Genomic DNA, 22,396 nt, shown 5'->3' with positions numbered 1-22,396 from the left:
AGGTCAGTTTAAAATTAACATATTGACATAAAAGTTATTCCAAAGTTAAAATGTTGAGAATGCATGTAAATGCATAATCCCTATTGTATAATAATCCAAAGGATCCTCCTGATTACTGTTTTAAAGCCCTGAGAGATATCCGGCTTATGATTGCTAAGCACTTGTACTGGGCTTTAATTTTGGTAATGACCTTTTATGAGCTATTAAAGTCTACAATGAAAAGAAAATTGGGTGATATGGAGCCAAATATTTTACCCTGTATTGCAGAAAAAACCCAAGGAGTTCAAAAATTGACAAAAATTCCTAAATCTGAAATAACTAGATCCTTAAAAAATAAAATCTAAATTCAATCACTAAGAAAAAAGTTTAACAAGTCGAACATGTGCTTTTATTGATTTACTCAATCAACATGGTATATGCTCCTTTATAAATGAATACAAAGTTATACTCTTAATCATAAAACAGAACATAATTTCATGCCAGATAACAACAATTATCGATCATAATGAATCACTCATTAGAATATTAACTTCAACTTGATAATCTGAAGAAATTTCGTATCATAATTCCGAATTCATTTCGTAGTTTACAATCAAATTAGTACATCTGGTTTACACTCAGAATCGAAAGATGCATGTTGCATGGTCTATTACAGTGGAATTTGCAATTTTAGGTCATTGAAACCATTTAGGTTTCAAACTTTTGCCCTTCAAAATCTCTATTCAACATTTTACAAAAACGGGTACGAAACTTCTTTTTGTTCATACTGAAAATCATTGATCATTGACTTCTGAATTGAATTTGACACTACTATGGGGGTGTTTGACAGTGAGAAAAATGATTCCCATTTTGTAAGTCCTAACAAAAATACTAAGATATTGAGAAAATGGAAAACTTCTGATAGGAAAAAACGTTGATGCTAATTGTGGTTATCCTTGACTAAGAGGAGCCATGCAGGCTTGACATTGCAATTATTATAAAAGACAATTAGGGAAAATATTGGTTATTCTATAATGAAATGAAAAAATAAATAATATAGCAGTCTATTCACTATTCATTACAATGAAATGTAGGAATGAAATATTTTCAATCACAACACAGTGTTTTGTACTGGTAAGAGTCTCCACCATTGTTAAATTTTCATCCATGGAGATCCCTGGGGAATGTTAGTACTGGGGCTTATAGTAAGTGTATACATTCATCATTTGTGTAGCTTCATAATTAGAAGTATTTAGAAAGGTTTGAAATTTATAAAATTTTACATAATATATGTAGGTATACTCTAAGTATGTGCACTTAATTTCTGTTTCAGCTGTTACCCTTTATGTTAAGATCAGTTAATCAGATACAGACAATGTTAACAGTAAACCAGGCTGATTTGGTCCACGCTTCACAGAGTGGAGGAGGAGGAGGTGATGCATCATTGTACAGTGAACAGGTCGGAGCTGCTAAAAAGAAAGCTAAACCAAGAAAAACATAATCTATACAGAAAACTTAGAAATGATTTTAAATTATTTATAAATTACTTCATTAGGCTTTATATCACTACTGTGGATTCATTATTATACAAGGGGTGCCAATTTTTTGGATTTCATGGGTATATACATACATATGGAAACCAAGAATGTAAAAGGCCAACGAAGAATAAATTTTCTATAGGCTTGTATACAAACTTTTGCAAAACAATGAAATCACCAAATTTCCACAAAAATATTATTTTTCCGCAATCCATCAAATTAGTACCCACAAAAATAAATGAATCCACAGTAATATTTATCAGAGATTTTTTTAGTTTTTTAAAAATTCTATCAGTTATTTGGGAAAATTCTAAAATTGGTCATCTTTGTTTTGTATTCGTCTTTTTGTTGTTGGTATTTTTTAGCTTTTGGTGAAGATTGGTTTAAAAAAAAAGAATAATGAAAAGATATTTGAAATTTATGGATTTTTTAAACTTTTGAATTCTCAGGTAGAAAAGAAAGCCTAGTAATATCAATTGATTTTGATAAAAAAAATCTTTGAGTATTCTAATGAAATAATATATGATAAAGGTTTTTTTTTACCAAATTATTGCTGACACACTTAATAACAAAAAGTACTTTTGATTTTATTCAGTTTGAGAGTGAGTAGGTCAATTGATTTATTACTGTATTAATGGTACTCATAAAATCACCAAAGATCTATTAACATTTTATCTAGTGAATAATTTGTATTGACTATTCGTTGAACCATTCTTTCATCATTTAAGGATTTTATTTCTTAGAAATTATTGTTTAGTTTTTCCCAATTTTCATGTTGATCCTAAATATTTTTTTTTATACATTATGGATTGAAATACTTAGTAAAAGCATCATTAGTTTGAATGTGCATTTCATCACATAAGAAGCATACACATCATTGTACATTCCTTTTGTGTTATTCTAACTGACTACATACACATTTATTGGTTCTTCATGTCATATATATTACATGTAATGTGATATAAACTCAATGTGTGTGTGCTATTGGTAGTAAATTAGGTGTTGAGAGGTTTCATGCTTGAAATTTAACTTTTATAGAATATGTTTTACTGTTATGAAGAATGATGAATGATTTTATTGACTGAAAACTATAAATTATGGGTTATGAATTTGAAAGTCAGAATAATGTCATTTTCTTGTAAGAAATACATTTTAATTTTTTTAAATGTTTGTCACTATCTGTAACTATTAAGCAGATTTACATATTTTTTTAAATTTCTGATTAAAATTCCTAAGTAAAAATGAGTGCTTAACCATTGTATGTTTCTCCTGCAATAGACCACTACAGGAGACTAGCCAATTAAAAATGTCATCAGTGTGTACCTTTAAGTGTTTTATGATACAGTTGAGAGTAATTGTTGTTGAGAGACAGGAATGAAGACAATGTATAGGATTGATGATCACTATGACATAAAATATGTTGTATGTATCTTGATAGTGCAATATTTATTTGTTAAGAAATATAATTTATTAATCAAGACATAATTGTTTATAGTCACATTTTAAAGAATAAATTTATGATGATGAATTAAAGACATATCATGGGCAGTCAAATTTAGGAACACTGATTGAAGTTGCTGTCTTCTAGATATTTCTTGTCAATTTATATATTATGGTAAGAGGTTTGAAAATGGGTCATTTCAAGGATGTTTATGAACAAACAAAATAGCTACATACCTCAATACTGTAGATAGAATATATAATCATATATCCAGGACATTGTTGGGTGAAAAATTGTAAAAAGGTCAGAATATAGAATTATTCATATATGTTTAAGGGATGAATGAATAGATTGCTGAAATTATAACAAAAATGTGATAAACCTCATGACCAATTTATGATGTCACGTTTATTCTGTTATTCCATTGTGCTTGGTGTTGTGTAAATGGATCAACCTTATACATACCTGTATTAATTAGTCCAAAAATTTATGGCATTGAATTTAAATCACTTCTTTTTGTCCTTTTTCTTTTGATGAATATTTTAGATTAAAGGAAAAGCAATGAAACTACAATATTTTTTTAGACATTAGGAAATTGTAAAATGTAAGATTTTTTTTAATCTAATTCTTGAAAGGTTTTTATATAACGAATCTCCAGGCATGATGGAATTGGTTAACAAAGATTTTTATGATTAAGAAAAACGATAACATTAGTGTTCTACTAATTACACATTCCTGAATAACAAAGCATTATCAACATGCCAATCAAATTAATCAAAAGTTAAGAGGACAAAAATAAAAACTGCAGACATGTATTTCATATTCATTTACTCAATACAGCTTCATTGGTATTCACAATGTCATGGATGCATTTAAAAGTTCTATGTTTAAACTAATGCGATACTGTCTATACATAATATATTTTAACGTATAAAGAGAATTGCAATTTCTTGTTAAATATACCATCTAAATTTGATTGTTTTGTCTCAAGGCCTCTTTTTTAAACTTAATGTGGGCAGGTGTTTTTCTTCTTTCCTGGAATTTTTTATGATTTCAAGAATTTGTCTGGCCAAATATAATTGGATTTAACAAGAAGCCAATGTTAAGAAAATATCAATCTGTAGAATTGTTAGAATTGTCCAGTTTGTGTAAAGTTTAACACTTGAATTGAACTCTCAAAATAATGTTGTTGCGTTTTTTTTTCTGTTTAACAACTCTTAATGTGACATGAAATAGATAGCTTGTTATATACGAAAATTAAGAAACAATCTCCAATGTAGAACAAATTTAATGAATTGAGGGAACCTTGAGAAACAAATAATTTTTTGCAGTGGCTTCAGAGGTTTTTTGTATGGAATTATAAGTTAAAATATTAGTAAATATTGTTGAGTGTTTTGATAGAGACTTCATTATATGAAAAGACACTTTTTTTTAATAAAATGTGATAAAAGTGTTATGCATCTTTCTAGTTTTTCCTTTTGTTTGTTTTTAAACAGGCAAATCATCCTCACAAAATTTTTTAAATGTAGTTTTAAAAAAAGTATGATTTGATTATACGACCGCAAAAATAAAAAATTTTTAGGTCGTATATTGGTACACATTGTCGTCGTCGTCGTCAGCGTTGTCCGAAGACGATGGTTTCCGGATAATAACTTAAGTATGTGTAAATAGAAATCAATAAAATTTTAACACAAGGTTTATAACCAATAAAGGAAGGTTGGGATTGATTTTGGGGGTTATGGTCCCAACTGTTTAGGAATTAGGGGCCAAAAAAGGGGCTCAAATAAGCATTTTTGTAGTTTCCAGACAATAACTTGTGTTAAAGTGTATGAATCTCTCTGAAATTATACCACAAGTTTCCATACAACAAAGGGATGGTTAGGATTGACTATGGGGGGTTATGGCTCAAACCATTTAGGAATTAGAGGCAAAAAAGGGGGAAAAACAAGTTTTTTTTCTGGTTAAAGGACAACTAAGACAAATTAAAGCAGTCTAAGGGAGGTAATCCAATCCCAATTTAAAACAACAATGTTTGATTACCTCCCTTACACTGCTTGTAAATTATGTATTAAGAAATTATTGTCTTGAGGTGATTAGCTGTCAATTTATTTTTAAAAGTTACTATTAATTAATATTAATTTTAGCCATGACTATGTATGTCATTTTATATTTTAAGACTTGTATGATGTATTCAAAAGGGTAATTATGGTTGCAAATTTGATTAAAATTTGAATTGAGATTATAACTATATTTTGAGGGAATGATTTTTTTTTTTGGAATAAGGGAAAGGGGGAGGTGAAAAAAAATTGGGGGGGGGACTATTTTTTCTCATTTCAGATTTCAGAAATTAAAAAAGAAAATTTCTTCAAATATTTTTTTTTGGGGGTTAATATTCAACAGGATAGTGTATTGCACAAAAGCAAAAAAATGGGGTCAATTTTATTTAGGGGGGGGGGGGGGGGGAGAGGGGGTCAATTTGCAACAGCATAGTGTATTGCACAAAAGCAAAAAATTGAATATAAATTCAAATCATATAACCATTTTTTTTTTCAGTTCTTTGACTACAGTTATTCTGTGGCAGAAACCTATTATGTGTCAAATATTTAATTACAATCCAAATTCAAACCTGTATCAAGCGTGAATATTGTGTCCATTTTGGCCCCAACTTTTCAGGGGTTGGACATCTGCGGTCGTATCCAGCTGTGCTCAGCGCAGCAATTTATTTTAAATGTAGAATCTGTAGTCTGTTTTTTGCTCTATTCATAGGTTAATCCCACATGCCCAGCTAACTTCCAGAATCAGTAAAGATACGAGTAAGAACCAACAACATATCTAAACAACAAATCACAAAAGCACATTCACTATATTGTACACAAAGATTTTTTCATTGATTGCAGAACTTTTTCAGTGTATGTTAGATCTATTCACAACTTGTCTGAAAGCTCAAGACAATTTAGCACTTGAGATATGTTATACACACTTGTCTGTGTGTCCCATTTAACATGGAAATTCATTTTTAGTTTATAATCTATGTTAACTTTAGCCTAAAGAAGCCACTGTGATTAATTGCTATCACTTGGTGTTTTGTATCCATCATTGTTGTAAGTCTATTGGTTTTTTTTGGTTTTTTTCTCAAACCACAAGCAGAATAAGATAATACTGGTAAGTTGCCATAATAATGTCAAGGCTATCCAGTTTCAAAGTTATGTTGGATTATCCTTCAACCATCTAACATCATATATTTTGGTTTTTTTTGGGGGGAGGGGGGAGTTTGTTTGTTTACTCTTCTTTATTGATATTACTCTTCTTTATTAATATTTTTATTTTGCAAATAACAGGCACCATTATGCACAATTATCCTACCCATTTTTTTTTTTTAAACCAAACCAAAGTTGACATGAATGAGGGTAAGAACAGCCTTAATTGTCAAGAGTTGAATACAACTTTTTTGCTGATGTTAGCATCAAATAAGTCTTAAATTGTTTATCATCATTGATCACTACCTATTTATTAGCTACTGTTAGCATCAAACAGCGTAAAAGATTCATCGTTTGAATTATTAACAAAAATTTTATCAATAATCATCCTCCTGAATGGATAAATCTATTACTAGCTGAGTTCTCAATCCCTCAGGCTAAGTCGAAATTGGATGGCTTTGGCTACTCTTTAGGTTAGAGATCTCCACGAATTCATACAACTGTGGCTTTTAAAAACTTTTTGCTGTAAGAATATATGATGATGGTTGATCTAGAATAGCAATTAAAACACAAAAAAAACTCCTCAAAGAAATTGGTGTGTTACACTTTAATGAATAGGTCATATAAATACACATGAGATATGAATGATACTGACTTAAAAAATAACTTATATTTGATGTTTTATGGAAGCTATTGCATACAAGTGATTTTATGGCAGGTGTAATCTTTTAAATAATGAAAAAGACTAACAAAATTTCAATTTCCACAAAAACTTTACTACAATCCAGTAATGAAAATAAAACTTTATAAATTTTGGTTCATCTGAAGCACTTTTCTGGATTTACCTTCATCAGGAACCCTCAAAGTTCAAACCAAAATATTTAAAAAAAGAGGATGTACTAGAATATGTGATGGGGTAGATGGCAAAAACGGGATGTGGTATGATTGCCAATGAGACAACTCTACACTAGAGTCCAAATGGTGTAGATTGAAGCAACTATAGGTCACCGTACTCTTCATCCTTGAGCAAAACCCATTCTGTATAGTTAGCTGTAAAAGGCCCCAACATGACAAAATTTACAATTTAAACAAAAATTCCAGTGGGCTGATTTATGAGAAAACAATATAGGAAACAAAAAACTTGATAGACAGCAACCAAAGACAACCACTGAATTACAGATTCCTGACCTTGGAAAGGCATATATAGAATGTGGAGGGGTTGAACATGTTTGTGAGCACTTCACCCTACCCCTAACCTGGGAAAGTGGTGTTACAGTACAATATAATAGTAAACTGTAAACATCAGTTGAAAATGTCTTAACTTATCAGATTGGTATGAAGCACAAAAAGAATAGATCCAAAAATACCGATCTAAGAGTACTTACAGATACTGAAAGCTGGTTCAAAGCGAATTACAAGTAATAAATAAATTATGTTCTCTCAGACTAAATATCTAGATATTTAATATATCCTCTAAGAAAGATTAAAAAAAAATTAAAATGTGATTGAAGTTAATATTTTATTTATTCCATTTTAATTATACTTTGTATTTATACTCCCCAAGGTTAAATTGTGATGTGTAATTTATCACTTCCCCAGTTTGTACTTCAGCATGATTTCCTGTATTATTTTTACTTTGGTGACGGTGTCCTATGCACCAAAACATGTTGATCTCATTAAACTACTGGTGCAGTCCCTTGTTGTTTATTATAACAGTCTTCTGTATAATAACGTCTTCTAAAAGGTTACCAATTCAACACTATAATTAGATCTTTGAATGTTGTTTTTATTGGTATAAATATTGATTTTATTATCAGTAAATTAAAACCAAACTAATATTATTGTTATATACATATACATATGCACATTTCTTAGTTCTACAATCTGTCAATATCCGTATTTTGGCATTGCACAAGGCCATTTTTTTTCTCTGACTGTTAATGATGTCTTTTCAATAAATCTACGGGATGTTGGATGTGTACTGATTGATATTTTAGTCTTAAATACAAGATTTTTTCTCGCCTGCGATGAAAGTAGCAGTATGTGAGACAGGGATTACTATCTGGCGGCAGTGGCGTAAACTATTTGTCTGAAGCTTTATATTTCAGAAGGTAGAAGACCTGAATGCTTCATACCTTGAATGCAGATACCTGATGTTACAAAGTTTCAGTCTGTCATATGCCCATTGTCTTTGACCGCATTTTTATGGTTCAGTGAATACTTGAAAATAAATTTTTTTTTTGTCATGTGTATTTCTTACTTAAAATGAGTAATAGGATAACTATATTTGGTATATGGGTTCCTTGCAACGTCTACATGTCTGTCAGACAGGGTTCATCTGACCACCATCTCATTTCACGGATCAGTGATCAAGGTTAAAGTTACATGATTAGGTCTGTTTCAACTCATATGGTGTATGGAACAATTGTAAGGTATACATGTCTGTCTGACAGGATTTATCTGACCTTGACCTCATTGTCATGGATCTTTAAAAATGTTAACTTTATGTTATACTTGTAGTAAAACCTTTATCTTTAAGACTTTCAACATTAGATCAATGGTTAGCAAAGCAGGCGAGACATTTCAGCTTGTGCTGTCTTGTTTTATTAGTTCTTATTGGCTTTGAACTAGCTGTCAGTAACTGTGAGTATTCTCAGATCTGAAATTAGTGTCTTTTTTGTTGTGGGGATGTATAAATACCCTGCCACGTCCAGTCTGTGTTTTTGTTACTTGTTTTTCTGCTTTGTATCGATCTGATTAGCTAATTTCAGCCCTTTTCAACTGATTTTTTCGTTTGTTCATATGTTGTGCTTTTACACCACTGTCCCAGGTTAGGGGAAGGGTTGGGCACCCAGAAACATGTTTAATACTGCCACATTCTGTATGTGCCTGTCCCAAGTCAGGAGCCTGTAATTCAGTGGTTGTCGTTTGCTGCTTAGTATATCATATTTGTTATTCATTTATTGTTTTGTACATAAATCAGTCTGTTAGTTTTCTCCTTTAAATTGTTTTACATTTGTCATTTGGGGGCCTTTTATAGCTGACTATGCTGACTGGTTTTGCTCATTGTTGAAGGTTGTACAGTGACCTTTAGTTGTTATTCTGTGTCATTTGGTCTCTGGTGGAGAGTTGTCTCATTGGCAATCATACCACATCTTCTTATTTTTATATTCACAGTTTAATTTTAGTGCAATAGTAATAGAAAAAACAAAGGATATGGGGTATCCATCTATCACACAAAATCAGTTCATGCACAGCATTGATTTCCTTAAAATATTACCACTGTACCACTAAGATCAAACTGTGGACCACAGTAAGCCAGTTCTATACCAACTGAGCTACTAGGGTACTTCAGCAACATTGATAATCTACTTTAGGTCAAGGGTAATACTGCTCTGTTAGTATCAGTTATATTTTAATTGATTGATTGATTGCTGCTAGCTTAACATCAGTGGCAAATATATCATGCAGTAATGTTGGAAAAGTTAATTCAAAACAGAACAGATATTTAGAAAGATATTGAAAATATTTATGTCGTTTTTATACGACTGCAAAAATTAAAAAATTTTTGGTCGTATATTGGTATGACGTTGGCGTCGTCGTTGTCGTCGTCGTCGTCGTCTGGCGTCGTCCGGCGTCGTCCGAAGACACATTGGTTTTCGCACTCTAACTTTAGTTTAAGTGAATGCATCTCCATGAAATTTTACCATAAGGTTCAATACCACGAAAGGAAGGTTGGGATTGATTTTGGGGGTTATGGTACCAACAGTTAAGGAATTAGGGGCCAAAAAGGGGCCAAAAATAAGCATTTTTGTAACTTCCAGACAATAACTTGTGTGTAAGTGTATGGATCTCTCTGACATTGTACCACAAGGTTCCTTATCACAAAGGGAAGGCTGTAATTGATTTTGGGGGTAATTGCCTCAAAATTTTAGGAATTAGGGGCCAAAAAAGGGGCAAAAAACAAGCATTTTTCTAGTTTCATGACAATAACTTGTGTGTAAGTGTTTGGATATTTCTGAAATTGTACTACAAGGTTCCATATCACAAAGGGAAAGCTGGAATTGAGTTTGGGGGTAATTGCCCGAAACGTTTAGGAATTGGGGGCCAAAAAGGGGCCAAAAATAAGCATTTTTCTAGTTTCCAGACAATAACTTGTGTTCAAGTGTATGGATCTCTCTGAAATTGTACTGCAAGGTACCATACCACAAAGGGAAGGCTGGGATTGAGTTTGGGGGTGATGAATCATAAGGGGGTTCAAAAAATTTGGGGGGGGGGGGATTTTTTTTTTTTTCTTTTTTTTTCTTTTTTCCTTTTTTTTTTTCTTTTAAAATTTTCCATTTTAAGTTGGTTATTTCTGATTAATATTTAAAAGCAAATAATAATGATATGGTAGGAGATACACACCAAACAGGATGTGTAAATTATTATATAATAAGTATTGTGCAATAGCAAGAAATTTTCAATTGCACAGTATTGCACAATAGCAAGAAATCTTCAATTGCACAGTATTGCGCAATAACAAGAAATCTTCAATTGCACAGTATTGCGCAATAGCAAGAAATATCCAATAGCACAATATTGCGCAATAGCAAGAAATTGTCAATTGTACAGTATTGCGCAATAGCAAGAAATATTCAATTGCACAGTATTGTGCAAAAGAAGATACTTCGTATAAATTGCTTATTTCTTGATCAATTTCAATGGGGTTTTATTCTTGAATTCTTGGGGTTCTTTAATATGCTGAATCTAATCGTGTATTAAGTTTTTGGATTTTGGGCCCCGTTTTTAAATTGGTCCACATTGAGGTCCAAAGGGTCCAAAATTTAACTTTGTTTGATTTCATCAAAAATTTAATTATTGGGGTTCTTTGATATGCTGAATCTAACCGTGTATTTAGATTCTTAATTTTTGGTTCCGTTTTCAAATTGGTCTACATTAAGGTCCAAAGGGTCCAAAATTAAACTTAGTTTGATTTTAACAAAAATTTAATTTTTAGGGTTCTTTGATATGCTGAATCTAAACATGTATTTAGATTTTTGATTATGGGCCCAGTTTTCAAGTTGGTCCAAATCGGGGTCCAAAATTAAACTTTGTTTGATTTCAACAAAAATTAAATATATGGGGTTCTTTGACATGCTGAATCTAACCATGCATTTAGATTTTTGATTTTTGGTCCCCGTTATCAACTTTGTCCACATTGAGGTCATAAGGGTCCAAAATTAAACTTTGTTTGATTTCATCAAAAATTGAATTCTTGGTGTTCTTTGATATGCTGAATCTAACCATGTATTTAGATTTTGGATATTGGACCATAATAGGTGAATGTCCAATTTAAAATTTTTAAGTTCTTAGACCACATTCATTCTGTGTCAGAAACCTATGCTGTGTCAAATATTTAATCACAATCCAAATTCAGAGCTGTATCAAGCTTGAATATTGTGTCCATACTTGCCCCAACTGTTCAGGGTTCGACCTCTGCGGTCGTATCAAGCTGCGCCCTGCGGAGCATTTTATTTTTTAATTAAGTATACCATCAAGTGATTGGTATTCCTATGGGAACTAACTGTGCACCTCTCATCACAGATTTGTTTCTTAACTGTTATGAATCACAGTTTATGGCTGAACTTCATTAAGACCCAAATAAAACACAAAACCTGCCGATATTAAAACAAAATATTTTGTTCATAGTAATAAAAGAGGGTCTGGATGGGGGTCCTTAAAGGGGCATTAGCTGTCAAATTCATGTTCATCGATTTGACTCAAATTCTCATATTTGATTTATAATATACTAAAACGTATATAAAAATTAAATAAGTCTAAAATAAACTATTAACAATGCATGTACTCGATAATATGTATCAACATTTCTAGTGTATTTTTGTCTAGACGTCATCTGATTGACCATCGCGATGAACTCTGAAGACTGCCAATGGTCATATAACCCAATATAAACATAAACTGATAGCAATCATTTGCAATTGGATTGTTTTAGGTCTGTTTGATTTTATATTATAGGTTAAAAAGTATGTTTATCATTGTTTTTACCTGTGTTAGAATGAATTTTTTGTGGATCGAAACAGTCAACCAAATGTTTCACTTTCAATGTTGACATTCTTTTCCTTTAAATAGCTGAATACATGCGTAACCCATCTCGAGCTAAGGGGTAAAATTAAAGGTCACATGAATAGGATTCAAAGAGGTCGCATTATTCACTTGCAAGTGAATAATTCATCAGCAATGTTATGTATATTATTTTGACATTCATTCATTTCTGTTATCAGTATTATATCACCTAATTCTGTTATTTTCCACAATTATTCTTTAGGGAGCAACCATTTAACTTCTAGGGGGGGAGGGGTAGGGTTTTTTATCTGAGTTAGAAAAAATGTTCGCGTATGGAGTGAATGTTGTTTTTTTTTAGTTTTTAAAAATTTAACACTATAAGGTATGGGGAAAATCAGGATTCAGAATATTTTTTTTTTTTTGTCATCTGCTTGAACAATATTTTTTTTTCATCAAATTGGGGATCAGAATACTTTTTTAGAAAAAAAAAACCATAACCCCCTTCTGTAAACCCCATCCAGAGATTCTAGACCTTCGTAAAAGGTGACAGATACAATCAAAGTTCTTTAAAATCAGCCATGCATTTCCTTTTACTCTAATAGTTTTGTTACCACCATACTTGCCAACTTTTCTAAACTTCCATGGGTGATTTTAAGCACAAGAGGACCTAGTGCATGTTTTATACATGCCTAATATATATTTTAAAAGATATACTATGATTTTTAAGGAGTCTTTATGTAAAAAATGCCATTAAACTCATTTGAATATCTATTTTGAGGTATTAAGTTCATATATTAGAGGATTTAAATAGTCAGGCCAACCCCTCCCATGGGGAATATCCTCCATAAATCAGGGTTAAGTTGGCAGGTTTGTACCACTGGTAGTTGAATAGGTCTTTAATATCTACATTAAATTTCCTTGATGATACAGAAGCCGAAGGTTGTATCTACCACTAAACGAACATGTGCTTTGGATAACAAAATGGTGGACTTTAAATTTAAAAAAATCATTATCAATATGAAAAATTTGTACATTTAATGATGTTCGTACTGATCAACTACTGTATGAAATCTACTCATAAGTCCAGCTGTAGATATTACAGTGCAGGACTGCATGATTTCATATCAACAAGTTAAGTAACAGAGCACATTCTTCGATATGATATTACTTTTTAATGGTTGTCCTTGTACATGTGTTTTGTTTTCAAAAAAAGTATAAAAATGTTTTTTTCTTACTTTTGGCCTCTACAAAAATTACTTGGTTGTAACAAGGATTTCTTGGTTGTAAGTTTTGAGATTTATATATATATAACATTGCTTAAATATTAACAAAATATTATTTATTTTATAATTTTTTATATAGTGCTTTTGTATGTATTCATTCTTTTCACTTTTTATAACTATATTTGTACTGGGATTTGTATTTGCGAGATATTTTAACATGGGAGATAATGACAACTGAAAATCAAATAATGAGGACCTGGTACTGATTTATTTTATTCAGGGAAACCAGATTGGATTTTCCAAAATAGGGGAGACAATCCAACTCGAACCCGTACGTCACGAGGGCAAAGTGCAAAGTGTATTGGTACACAAACAAGAACATAAAAAACTTCTGTATAAGAAATCAAAAATGGATATAAGTGACAACATAGATTAAAAGGAAAAATTCTAATGGATGCACTGGTTATAGACCCAGCAATTCAAGATGTCATAGGTTTGTAATTTTGACAAGTTAGAAAACTTTGACAAACATAAAAAGTTGTCAGTGCTGCGATCGGTTCATCGTATTTAAATACATGTTGATAGATAAATGTCATGGTTTGATATTAGAATGATAATTTTTTATTATTTTTAGCTTGATATTGTCATGGATATATAATTTAATTTCAAAATTATTAAGTGTTGATTTGTAAAAAGTGATAGAGTTTTTGACATCTTATGACCTGGAGGCTGGATACACGCCTCCTTATTTACTAACATTAACGGACAATTAAATGGTATCATTGATGGTTACATTAAATCCACATGTCATCCTTTTTTCTGCAGTTCCCTAAACTATTTATCTTGATATCCTCTTTCATGTCTTGTCTGAAACCAGTCTCAACCTACTTCAAGTGATATACAGTCTTTTTTTAAGAGTTCTATCCTGGAATCCTTCACATTTTCTGATTTCCTGTATTTCGGGAGAGAAAAAGAGTATTCATCAAAATAATGTCAAAGATTTACATGTAATATATAGCAGTAATTTTACAGGATTTTACCATTCACTATTTGGTTTCCAAGTCACAATGTACATGTATGAGCCCTTTTTTATTGACACCAAATAAAAAAAACAACTCTCAATAGACCTTATCACTATTTAGGAATATGCGTGCTTGACCAGAGAATTTGCGACATTTCAACGACTTTTGGGGGAGATGTTTCTCTTCAATGTGCCATCAAAATACACCTTATCGCTATTTGTCCCCCATTACTGGACATCACAAAGGTCCCGTAAAATTTTGACGCCATAATAGCAAATGTCTGACGCCACAAAAGAGAATTGATTGTTCTATGACGTCAATATTTCAAGTGCCGCAGATTTTTAGGTCTGGGTGTCGCAGATCCTCAAACAGCGATTAGGTCTATTTTACAGGAAGGCTGTGATGTTCAGTGGGTGGTCTATCCCTGTAGAATGTTATATTATCAGGAAGTTCAAATATGCAGATTACGAGAAAGAGTGTATCTCCTACACAAACTTCAAGTTATCGCCATTGTAGGAAATAAATCACATTCTCAAAAAATATTTTTAATACATTGTACAACAGAAAATTTCGAAAAATTTTACTTCACAAAAAAAATTCATTGTACATGCATATATATAATATAGGCTGTTGCAAAATTAAAGTCATTAGTAGTGATGTCACAGAAAGTGATATCTGTGCATTTTCATTTGGTTCCTAGGTTTAGTTTCTTGAATTCTTGAAATTATTGCAGGGGTCCTACTTTGAAGTGGAAATTATTTGTCACTCAAATCGACCAAAATTGTTTTACAGGAAAACATACACCAATTTACCTGCTTTCAAATTCAATTTTAATCTTCATAAATAATACTGTCATCCTATGCCCCCCTTAAAAGTCATCAATGTCCTAATGAAAAATTAAGAAAAGTCATGATTGTGGTGTTTCCATGACACATTCCTCTCTTAATGTTTCCCTTAGACATGTAAGACAGACTGTAAAAATGGTAAAGAGCAGGTATATATATAGAGAACAGAAGAATTATTGTGAAATAACCTTGTAAATTTTTTCAAGAAAATGTACATGTAGAGATGCAATGGATTCCTAAACATTTGAAATTGCATGACATGCTCTGAATAACAGATACTGAGAACAAAAACTGAAAACTAGCTGATTATTACCCGCAGTTATATTTCTTTATGAAATTTCAACATTTTATGAATGGCTTCTTTAAATCTAATGTCATGATTTAGTTTACATGGAAAGCTTTTTATTCTCTTCTTTAATCATTGTTAACAACATGGTTAAGCAACCATCCATCATCATCATCTTTAATCAAGTTAATATATTAAACTTCTAAGTCATTTTGGTCACTGATGGAGAGTTGTCTCATTGGCAATCATACCACATCTTCTTATATCTATGGATGGAGAGTTGTCTCATTGGCAATCATACCACATCTTCTTATATCTACATGTATGGATGGAGAGTTGTCTCATTGGCAATCGTACCACATCTTCTTATATCTATGGATGGAGAGTTGTCTCATTGGCAATCATACCACATCTTCTTATTTTTATATATGAAGCATGTAAATTATATAACAGACACTAGACTTTAAGCAGACAATAATCAATCACTAAACATCATACAATCATTTTGTCATTTCTCCATCACAGCTGAACATTATAAAAACAAGGAGATGACCATCATGTGGTATGATTGCCAATGAGACAACTATCCACACAAGTTCAAATGAAGTGGATGTATGTATATTACTTTTAAACCCAATCTCCACATTTAGTTCCAATCTGTGAGGACATCAGAAAATATAAACCTATCACTGTCCTGGAGTTTATATTGTTAAAACCACTTCTGTGGTCTCATTGTTAGTTTGTTCGCTTCGAGTATGTGAGGTCAGGCAAGGTCAAACCATAGACTTGAAAGTTAGTATTTACTCACTGCTAATTCACCAAGCATGCTGCATTTATATGCAGGATTAAGAGCAAAGACAGGTTGGCGTGAGTCGGGTAGGATGACGAGTCATTTTGTGGACTGTTACCTTGTGAACTAGCTTGTTAAAAATTTGACTCAGTGTGTCGGTCTAGTTCAAAGGAAGCTCATATGTATTCATTTATATAAATTTCTCATTAACATGTTTTCATCCTGATATTGCATGTAATATTTGCCACTGGATGAAAACACTAATCCAATCTATCATCAATATTGTTAAAGAAACGGGTTTTTTTTGTAATATATTGTGATCCTTACCAAATTAAACATATGGACCTCTTAAAATGACCTGGACCTCCTATCCAGATAATGTTGTACACAGAGCAAGGTAGTATGCTGACAAAATTACATTCTCCTGTCAATTACAATCTGTGTGGTTTTCCAACTGCTATATATATATATATATTTTATAAGCGCTGGTCTATCTTTAATCTACCAATGGCTAATTGTGTAACAGTTGTTAAATTTGCAATCCTGCAATACATGTATGTGTCAATTAAAAAAAAATCTGGATTATTCCAGGTGTGATTTCAATTTTTTTTTTGCCCTTCATAGAACTAGAAAAATTGCAGTCCCATTCTACCTTTCAAAAAAAGACCCAAAATTCCAGCATAATATCTGGACTATTATACTAGTATAATAGTCCCAGATAATATCCAAGCTTTTGGTAAGATTGTTTTAGGCCTTTCTGTGCTTTATAATTCCTGATCTTAAAGATAAAAAACATTACCACAATAGTCAGAAACAACAGAAATTTATTTAAAGATGACCTTCAAATTAATATTTACTGCTTCCATTGTATCCCATATTTTTCTTAAATATAATGTTTTGGTTCACATGGTTAAGGAAAGATTTTGAAAATTAAAAAAATTAAATACATAAATTCAACTGACTAACCGTACTTATTTTCAGATCATTAACCAGGAACAAAACATATTTTTTAGCCTTACATGTATTACCATTATTACCAAACATACATGTAACTTTTCATGTTTTGTTATCACTTAGTTCAGTGTTCCCCTATAGAAATTTGTACACATTGCTCTGCATATATGTATGAGAAATTTGAACAGAAAAGGATACTGGTTACCATGGTTACATGATAGTTCTGTTTTACCTTTACCAAACAATTATTTTTTTCTCTCAGTATTTGGATAAAAACACACCAATTAATTTTCCAAAAAATATGATGGAAAAATGTAATCAAAGCAGTAAAAAGAAAAATCAAATTTTAGCACTAGGCACAATACAAAATGTAGACATGGTGGTTGTAAATAATTGCTATTGTATTTACTGTATGGGAAAGACAACCTTTTGGTTCTATGATGAGGTACTCTTATTACTTTTTTTCGTGTGACTTCCAGTAATCATCTAACAATTCCTACTGACAAGAAGGTGAAAATCTTCATTGTGCCTGAACTTTTTCATCAATTTTTTTTTTAACAATCCCATTTTACACCTCCTACGGTATTTTAATTAATGCAGCAGTTTTCAGTATGACCTGTACTGTTTAATATACATTTAAAAAAAGGGTTGGTCACACATTTCATTGAAATAGTACTTATAATTATAAATTATGACAAACACTTTTATTTTTTAGATTTGAAGGAAAAAATGGCAAGATATTATCCAAAGTATTTTGTATTACTCTTAATGTAAAAAAAATTGATCAGTGAAATTTTACCATAAAATTACGACTAATAAAGTGATTTTAAGCTATTTGATTGTACATAAATTTTTAAAATTTTACACATCACTAGTCATTTTTTTCATTAATATTTGCATGACATGGGCTATAAAAGTTTGAACCGTTTATGTCTGCACTGACTGATCTATGTCATGTTACCCAATAAATTTGAACAACTTACTGACAGTTTTAATTAATGTTTTAATTTTATATTTTACTGAAATGTTACTTTTAAAAATATTTTTTTAAGGATTGTAAAATTTGAGTTTGACCATAAAATCCTGTGAAAAGATTAGTCAGATAAATCCAAAGAATGACTGTCTTTTCATAGAAAATTGCTTATGGGTAGTAAATTTTGACATAAGTGTCGAATTTCATGCCTATGATGTCGCCAAACGAAGTAAAATTATCCAATTTCTTACACCATAGTGGTTTGACAATGATTAAGAATAAACATGATAAAAGAGAATATGTTTTCATTTTTTAATAGCAATATGATAAGAGATACATTTATCTAAATTATTTAAGTTGTTATGTAAATTGGCTTGGGACATTTATCAAAGCTTACATGTACATGTAAATGTACAGAAATTGCAAAAAAGAAAAAGAAATATTTCAAAAGAGTTTATGAAAATAAGAAAATGTGGTATAATTGCCAATCAGACAACTCTCCACCAGAGACCAAATGACATAGAAGTAACAACAATAGGTCAACATATGGCCTTCAACAATGAGCAAAACCCATACTGCATAGTCAGCTCTAAAAGGCCCCGACATGACAAATGTAAAACAATTCAAAAGAGATAACTAACTGCCTGATTTATGTACAAAATAATGAACGAAAAACAAATATGATAAACAACAACAAACCTAAGCCACTGAATTACATTGAATTACTTGTATCTTTTAGACAATATTGAACAAAGATTTAGACATCAATAAAATATTTTCCACTTGGAAGCTTTTAATATTTTTTTTTATTTCTATTTACATGTAACTGGTATCGTGTGGGTACATGTATCTTGTATCAACTTATACATCTTGTTGATGAATACAGAATTCTGCATATTTTGTGGCAATTTTGATAAACAAGTTAAATTTGAAGGCAAATAACCACATACATATATATATTGTATGTAATATACAGAAGTTTTTTAGTTGAGAGGTCTTTGTAGTTCAAATTACAACAAAAGTGATTTTGTCCTCACTGAGCTGTCAAGTGTAAAAAATGGCAAGTTGCACTCAATTTACCTGCATATGATGAAGTCTGTCAGTTAATATCGAGGTTGGTTGTTTATCAAGGTGCACTCAATCTACCTGCATATGATAAAGTCTGTCAGTTAATATCTGAGGTTGATAACTTGATTGTTTATCAAGGGGCACTCTATCTACCTGCATATGATAAAGTCTGTCAGTTAATCTCTGAGGTTGATAACTTGATTGTTTATCAAGGGGCACTCTATCTACCTGCATATGATAAAGTCTGTCAGTTAATCTCTGAGGTTGATAACTTGATTGTTTATCAAGGGGCACTCTATCTACCTGCATATGATAAAGTCTGTCAGTTAATCTCTGAGGTTGATAACTTGATTGTTTATCAAGGTGCATTCAATCTACCAGCATGTGATGAATATAAAAATAAGAAGATGTGGTATGATTGCCAATGAGAAAACTCTCCACCAGAGACCAAATGAGATAGAAGTTTACAACTTTAGGTCACAGTAGTGAGTACGGCCTTCAACAATGAGCAAAACCCATACCTTATAGTCAGATATAAAGGGCCCTGAAATGACAAATGTAAAACAATTCAAACGATGAAGTTTGTCAGTTACTTGCTGGAGTTTGATTGTTTATCAAGGTGCACTCAATCTACCAGCATATGATGAAGTCTGTCAGTTACTCGTTGGAGGTAGATTTTTTTATAATCAAGGTGAACTGAATCTACCAGCATGTGATGGAGTTTGTCAGTACATTTTTGTAACTCGCTGGAGGTTGATTATTTATCAAGGCGAACCTAATCTGCCTGCATCAGTTACTCTCTTGAGGTTGAATATTTACCTAGGTGTCCTCAATCTACCTGCATATGTTGAAGTCTGTCAGTTACAGGTTTGAACTTAATTTTTGATCAAGGTGCCCTCAATCTACTAGCATGTGATTAAGTCTGTCTGTTATTCGCTTGAGGTTGAATGTTCATCAAGTCCAAGGAGCACTTAATCTACCAACATGTGATCAAATTTGTCAGTTACTAGGTATAGGTTGATTGTTAATAGAGCTTTATGGTGGATTAAATTTGAATTAGCCTCCTCCTCCTTGTTCTTATTTTCTGTCATACCACTAACCAGAAGTTTGCTAAACACTGAATTAGTGTACTATAAGACTGCAAACCTCCATTCTCTTCAGTCCAGACTCCACATGATAATTGTGTTCCTACTGAAGAGCATTGAAGCTATTTTAGCAAGCCACCACACCATCAGTGCTATGCAAGTACTTTTATGTTCTGATATCTTGTCCTGTAAACTTAAATACAATTTGCACTATTCCTCTTTTTCTAGAAATATGTGCAGTATTCTTGAAGCAACAAAATTATGCTTTAAGTACAGATTAACCTAAACGATAGTGAGGTTGAGGTCTAAAAAAAATTAGTTTAATAGCCCTTTGCATGTTTATGTCAGAAACCTCATCAGTAGGTATCTTGTAGAGTAGTAATACCTGTATCTTGTAGAGTAGTTATACCTGTATCTTGTAGAGTAGTTATACCTGTATCTTGTAGAGTAGTTATACTTGTATCTTGTAGAGTAGTTATACCTGTATCTTGTAGAGTAGTTATACCTGTATTTTGTTACGTAGAGTAGTTATACCTGTATCTTGTAGAGTAGTTATACCTGTATCTTCATTTCTTGAATAATTTGATACTGATGGCATAAATTTAATCATTATTTATGATGAGTTTAATAACAGCTAGCAATCTTTGTAAAATTTATTCACAACTTTTCAGACCTAGGACATTTATATCTTGTATTGACACTTATGTATATTGTAGATGACCTCTTTTGACATATTTGTGTTGTTTGGTTGCTGTCTCATTGATGTATACCCCACAAATTCTTATATTCATGCTAGTAAATCAAACTTTCTGCCATGTTCTGCATGGATTTGAAGTTTTCAGTAAGCAGAACTTTAAATGCATTTAAGAAATAAACACACATGTTATGTATAAAGTAATGTATAAAATCTCCACAAATGCAAATAAGTAAGGATGAAGTTTAGATGAAATAAGTATATAGATATTCTTTAAGATCCACAGAATGTAAATAAAGTAAATAAAAAAGGAACATTTCCCTGGAGAAATAAAATGAAAAGAAATTTACAATTAATAATGTATGTCAAGTGCTACTGTCAATTTTTCTTAAAACTAGTTCTTGAATAATTAATGTTTGAAAAGATTTATTTTACTGTGTAAATTCACGAATTCTTGCGTGCATTTATTATTGTGATTTTTGAAAAATTGACAAAACTGTGAGATTAATTATTGCAATTTCATTAAAATCTCCATACAGATATTTGTATCAGATATCAGAATGTGAGTTCTCATTATTGTGATACTTACCCAATTGCATTATTCACATTAATAAAAACCTGGCAATAATTTCTGAATTTATAGTATCTTAATTACATATAGAATTAACTGTAAAATTAATGAATACACATAAAATACATGTTTATAATAGATAATCATCTATAATTTATAATCAACTTTTCTTTCATCGAGTCATGCATATCACAGTGGACTCTTACTATTCTGTTTGAATTCAAAACTGAATTTTAGGGGAAAATACAAACATGGATTCATGTGTATGGATCAGAAAATGATCCAGAAACAAATTATTTCAATGAACATGAGAATTTGTCTCATGCAGAACATTCTCACATAGGTGATTCTAAACAGAACATTCTCACATAGGGATTCTAAACAGAACATTCAAATAATGATGATCATTCAGATTCTAAGGTCTAACAATCTTATGTGACTGAAACTCAAGTAGAACTTTTTTGCATTGGGAATTCAGCATTTGACTCATGATGTATTTTCTCACATGGTAGAAACTTATACTGGACACTCATATGTACACCTATATAGCTGAATCTCAGATAGAACTTTCTCATATATGAGTAATTCTGTCATTGGACATTCTCATAAGCAAGAACCTCAAGAGGAAAATCCTTATTCAAAAGATTCTTATGTTTATGTTGCT

General features: G+C 31.4%; 2 protein-coding genes and 1 long non-coding RNA gene across 4 annotated transcripts in view; 2 read left to right on the top strand and 1 right to left on the bottom strand.

Annotated features, from left to right (window-relative positions):
* LOC127705990 (nodal modulator 1-like) overlaps positions 1 to 4,412 on the top strand; it is a 46,247-nt gene extending 41,835 nt beyond the window's left edge. Inside the window, exon 30 of the mRNA XM_052210379.1 lies at positions 1,313 to 4,412. Within this exon, the coding sequence (XP_052066339.1) occupies positions 1,313 to 1,480 (168 nt within the window). The 3' untranslated portion in view covers positions 1,481 to 4,412. The remainder of the gene's footprint in view (positions 1 to 1,312) is intronic.
* Positions 4,413 to 5,422: 1,010 nt separating this feature from the next.
* The window catches only part of LOC127705992 (uncharacterized), a 116,419-nt gene continuing 99,445 nt past the window's right edge, over positions 5,423 to 22,396 (bottom strand). The window contains exon 2 of the long non-coding RNA XR_007984141.1: positions 5,423 to 5,584. This is a non-coding gene — a long non-coding RNA (uncharacterized LOC127705992). The remainder of the gene's footprint in view (positions 5,585 to 22,396) is intronic.
* The window catches only part of LOC127705991 (myelin regulatory factor-like), a 120,001-nt gene continuing 111,359 nt past the window's right edge, over positions 13,755 to 22,396 (top strand). For both annotated transcript variants that reach the window (XM_052210382.1, XM_052210381.1), the window contains exon 1: positions 13,755 to 13,937. In XM_052210382.1, coding sequence (XP_052066342.1) covers positions 13,895 to 13,937 — 43 coding nt within the window. In that variant the 5' untranslated portion in view covers positions 13,755 to 13,894. The remainder of the gene's footprint in view (positions 13,938 to 22,396) is intronic.

Source organism: Mytilus californianus, unplaced genomic scaffold, assembly GCF_021869535.1.
Source record: "Mytilus californianus isolate M0D057914Y unplaced genomic scaffold, xbMytCali1.0.p SCAF_6, whole genome shotgun sequence".
Classification (NCBI taxonomy): Eukaryota; Metazoa; Mollusca; class Bivalvia; order Mytilida; family Mytilidae; genus Mytilus; species Mytilus californianus.
Note: the sequence above shows the minus strand (reverse complement) of the source record. Positions and strands in the feature narration are given on the sequence as shown.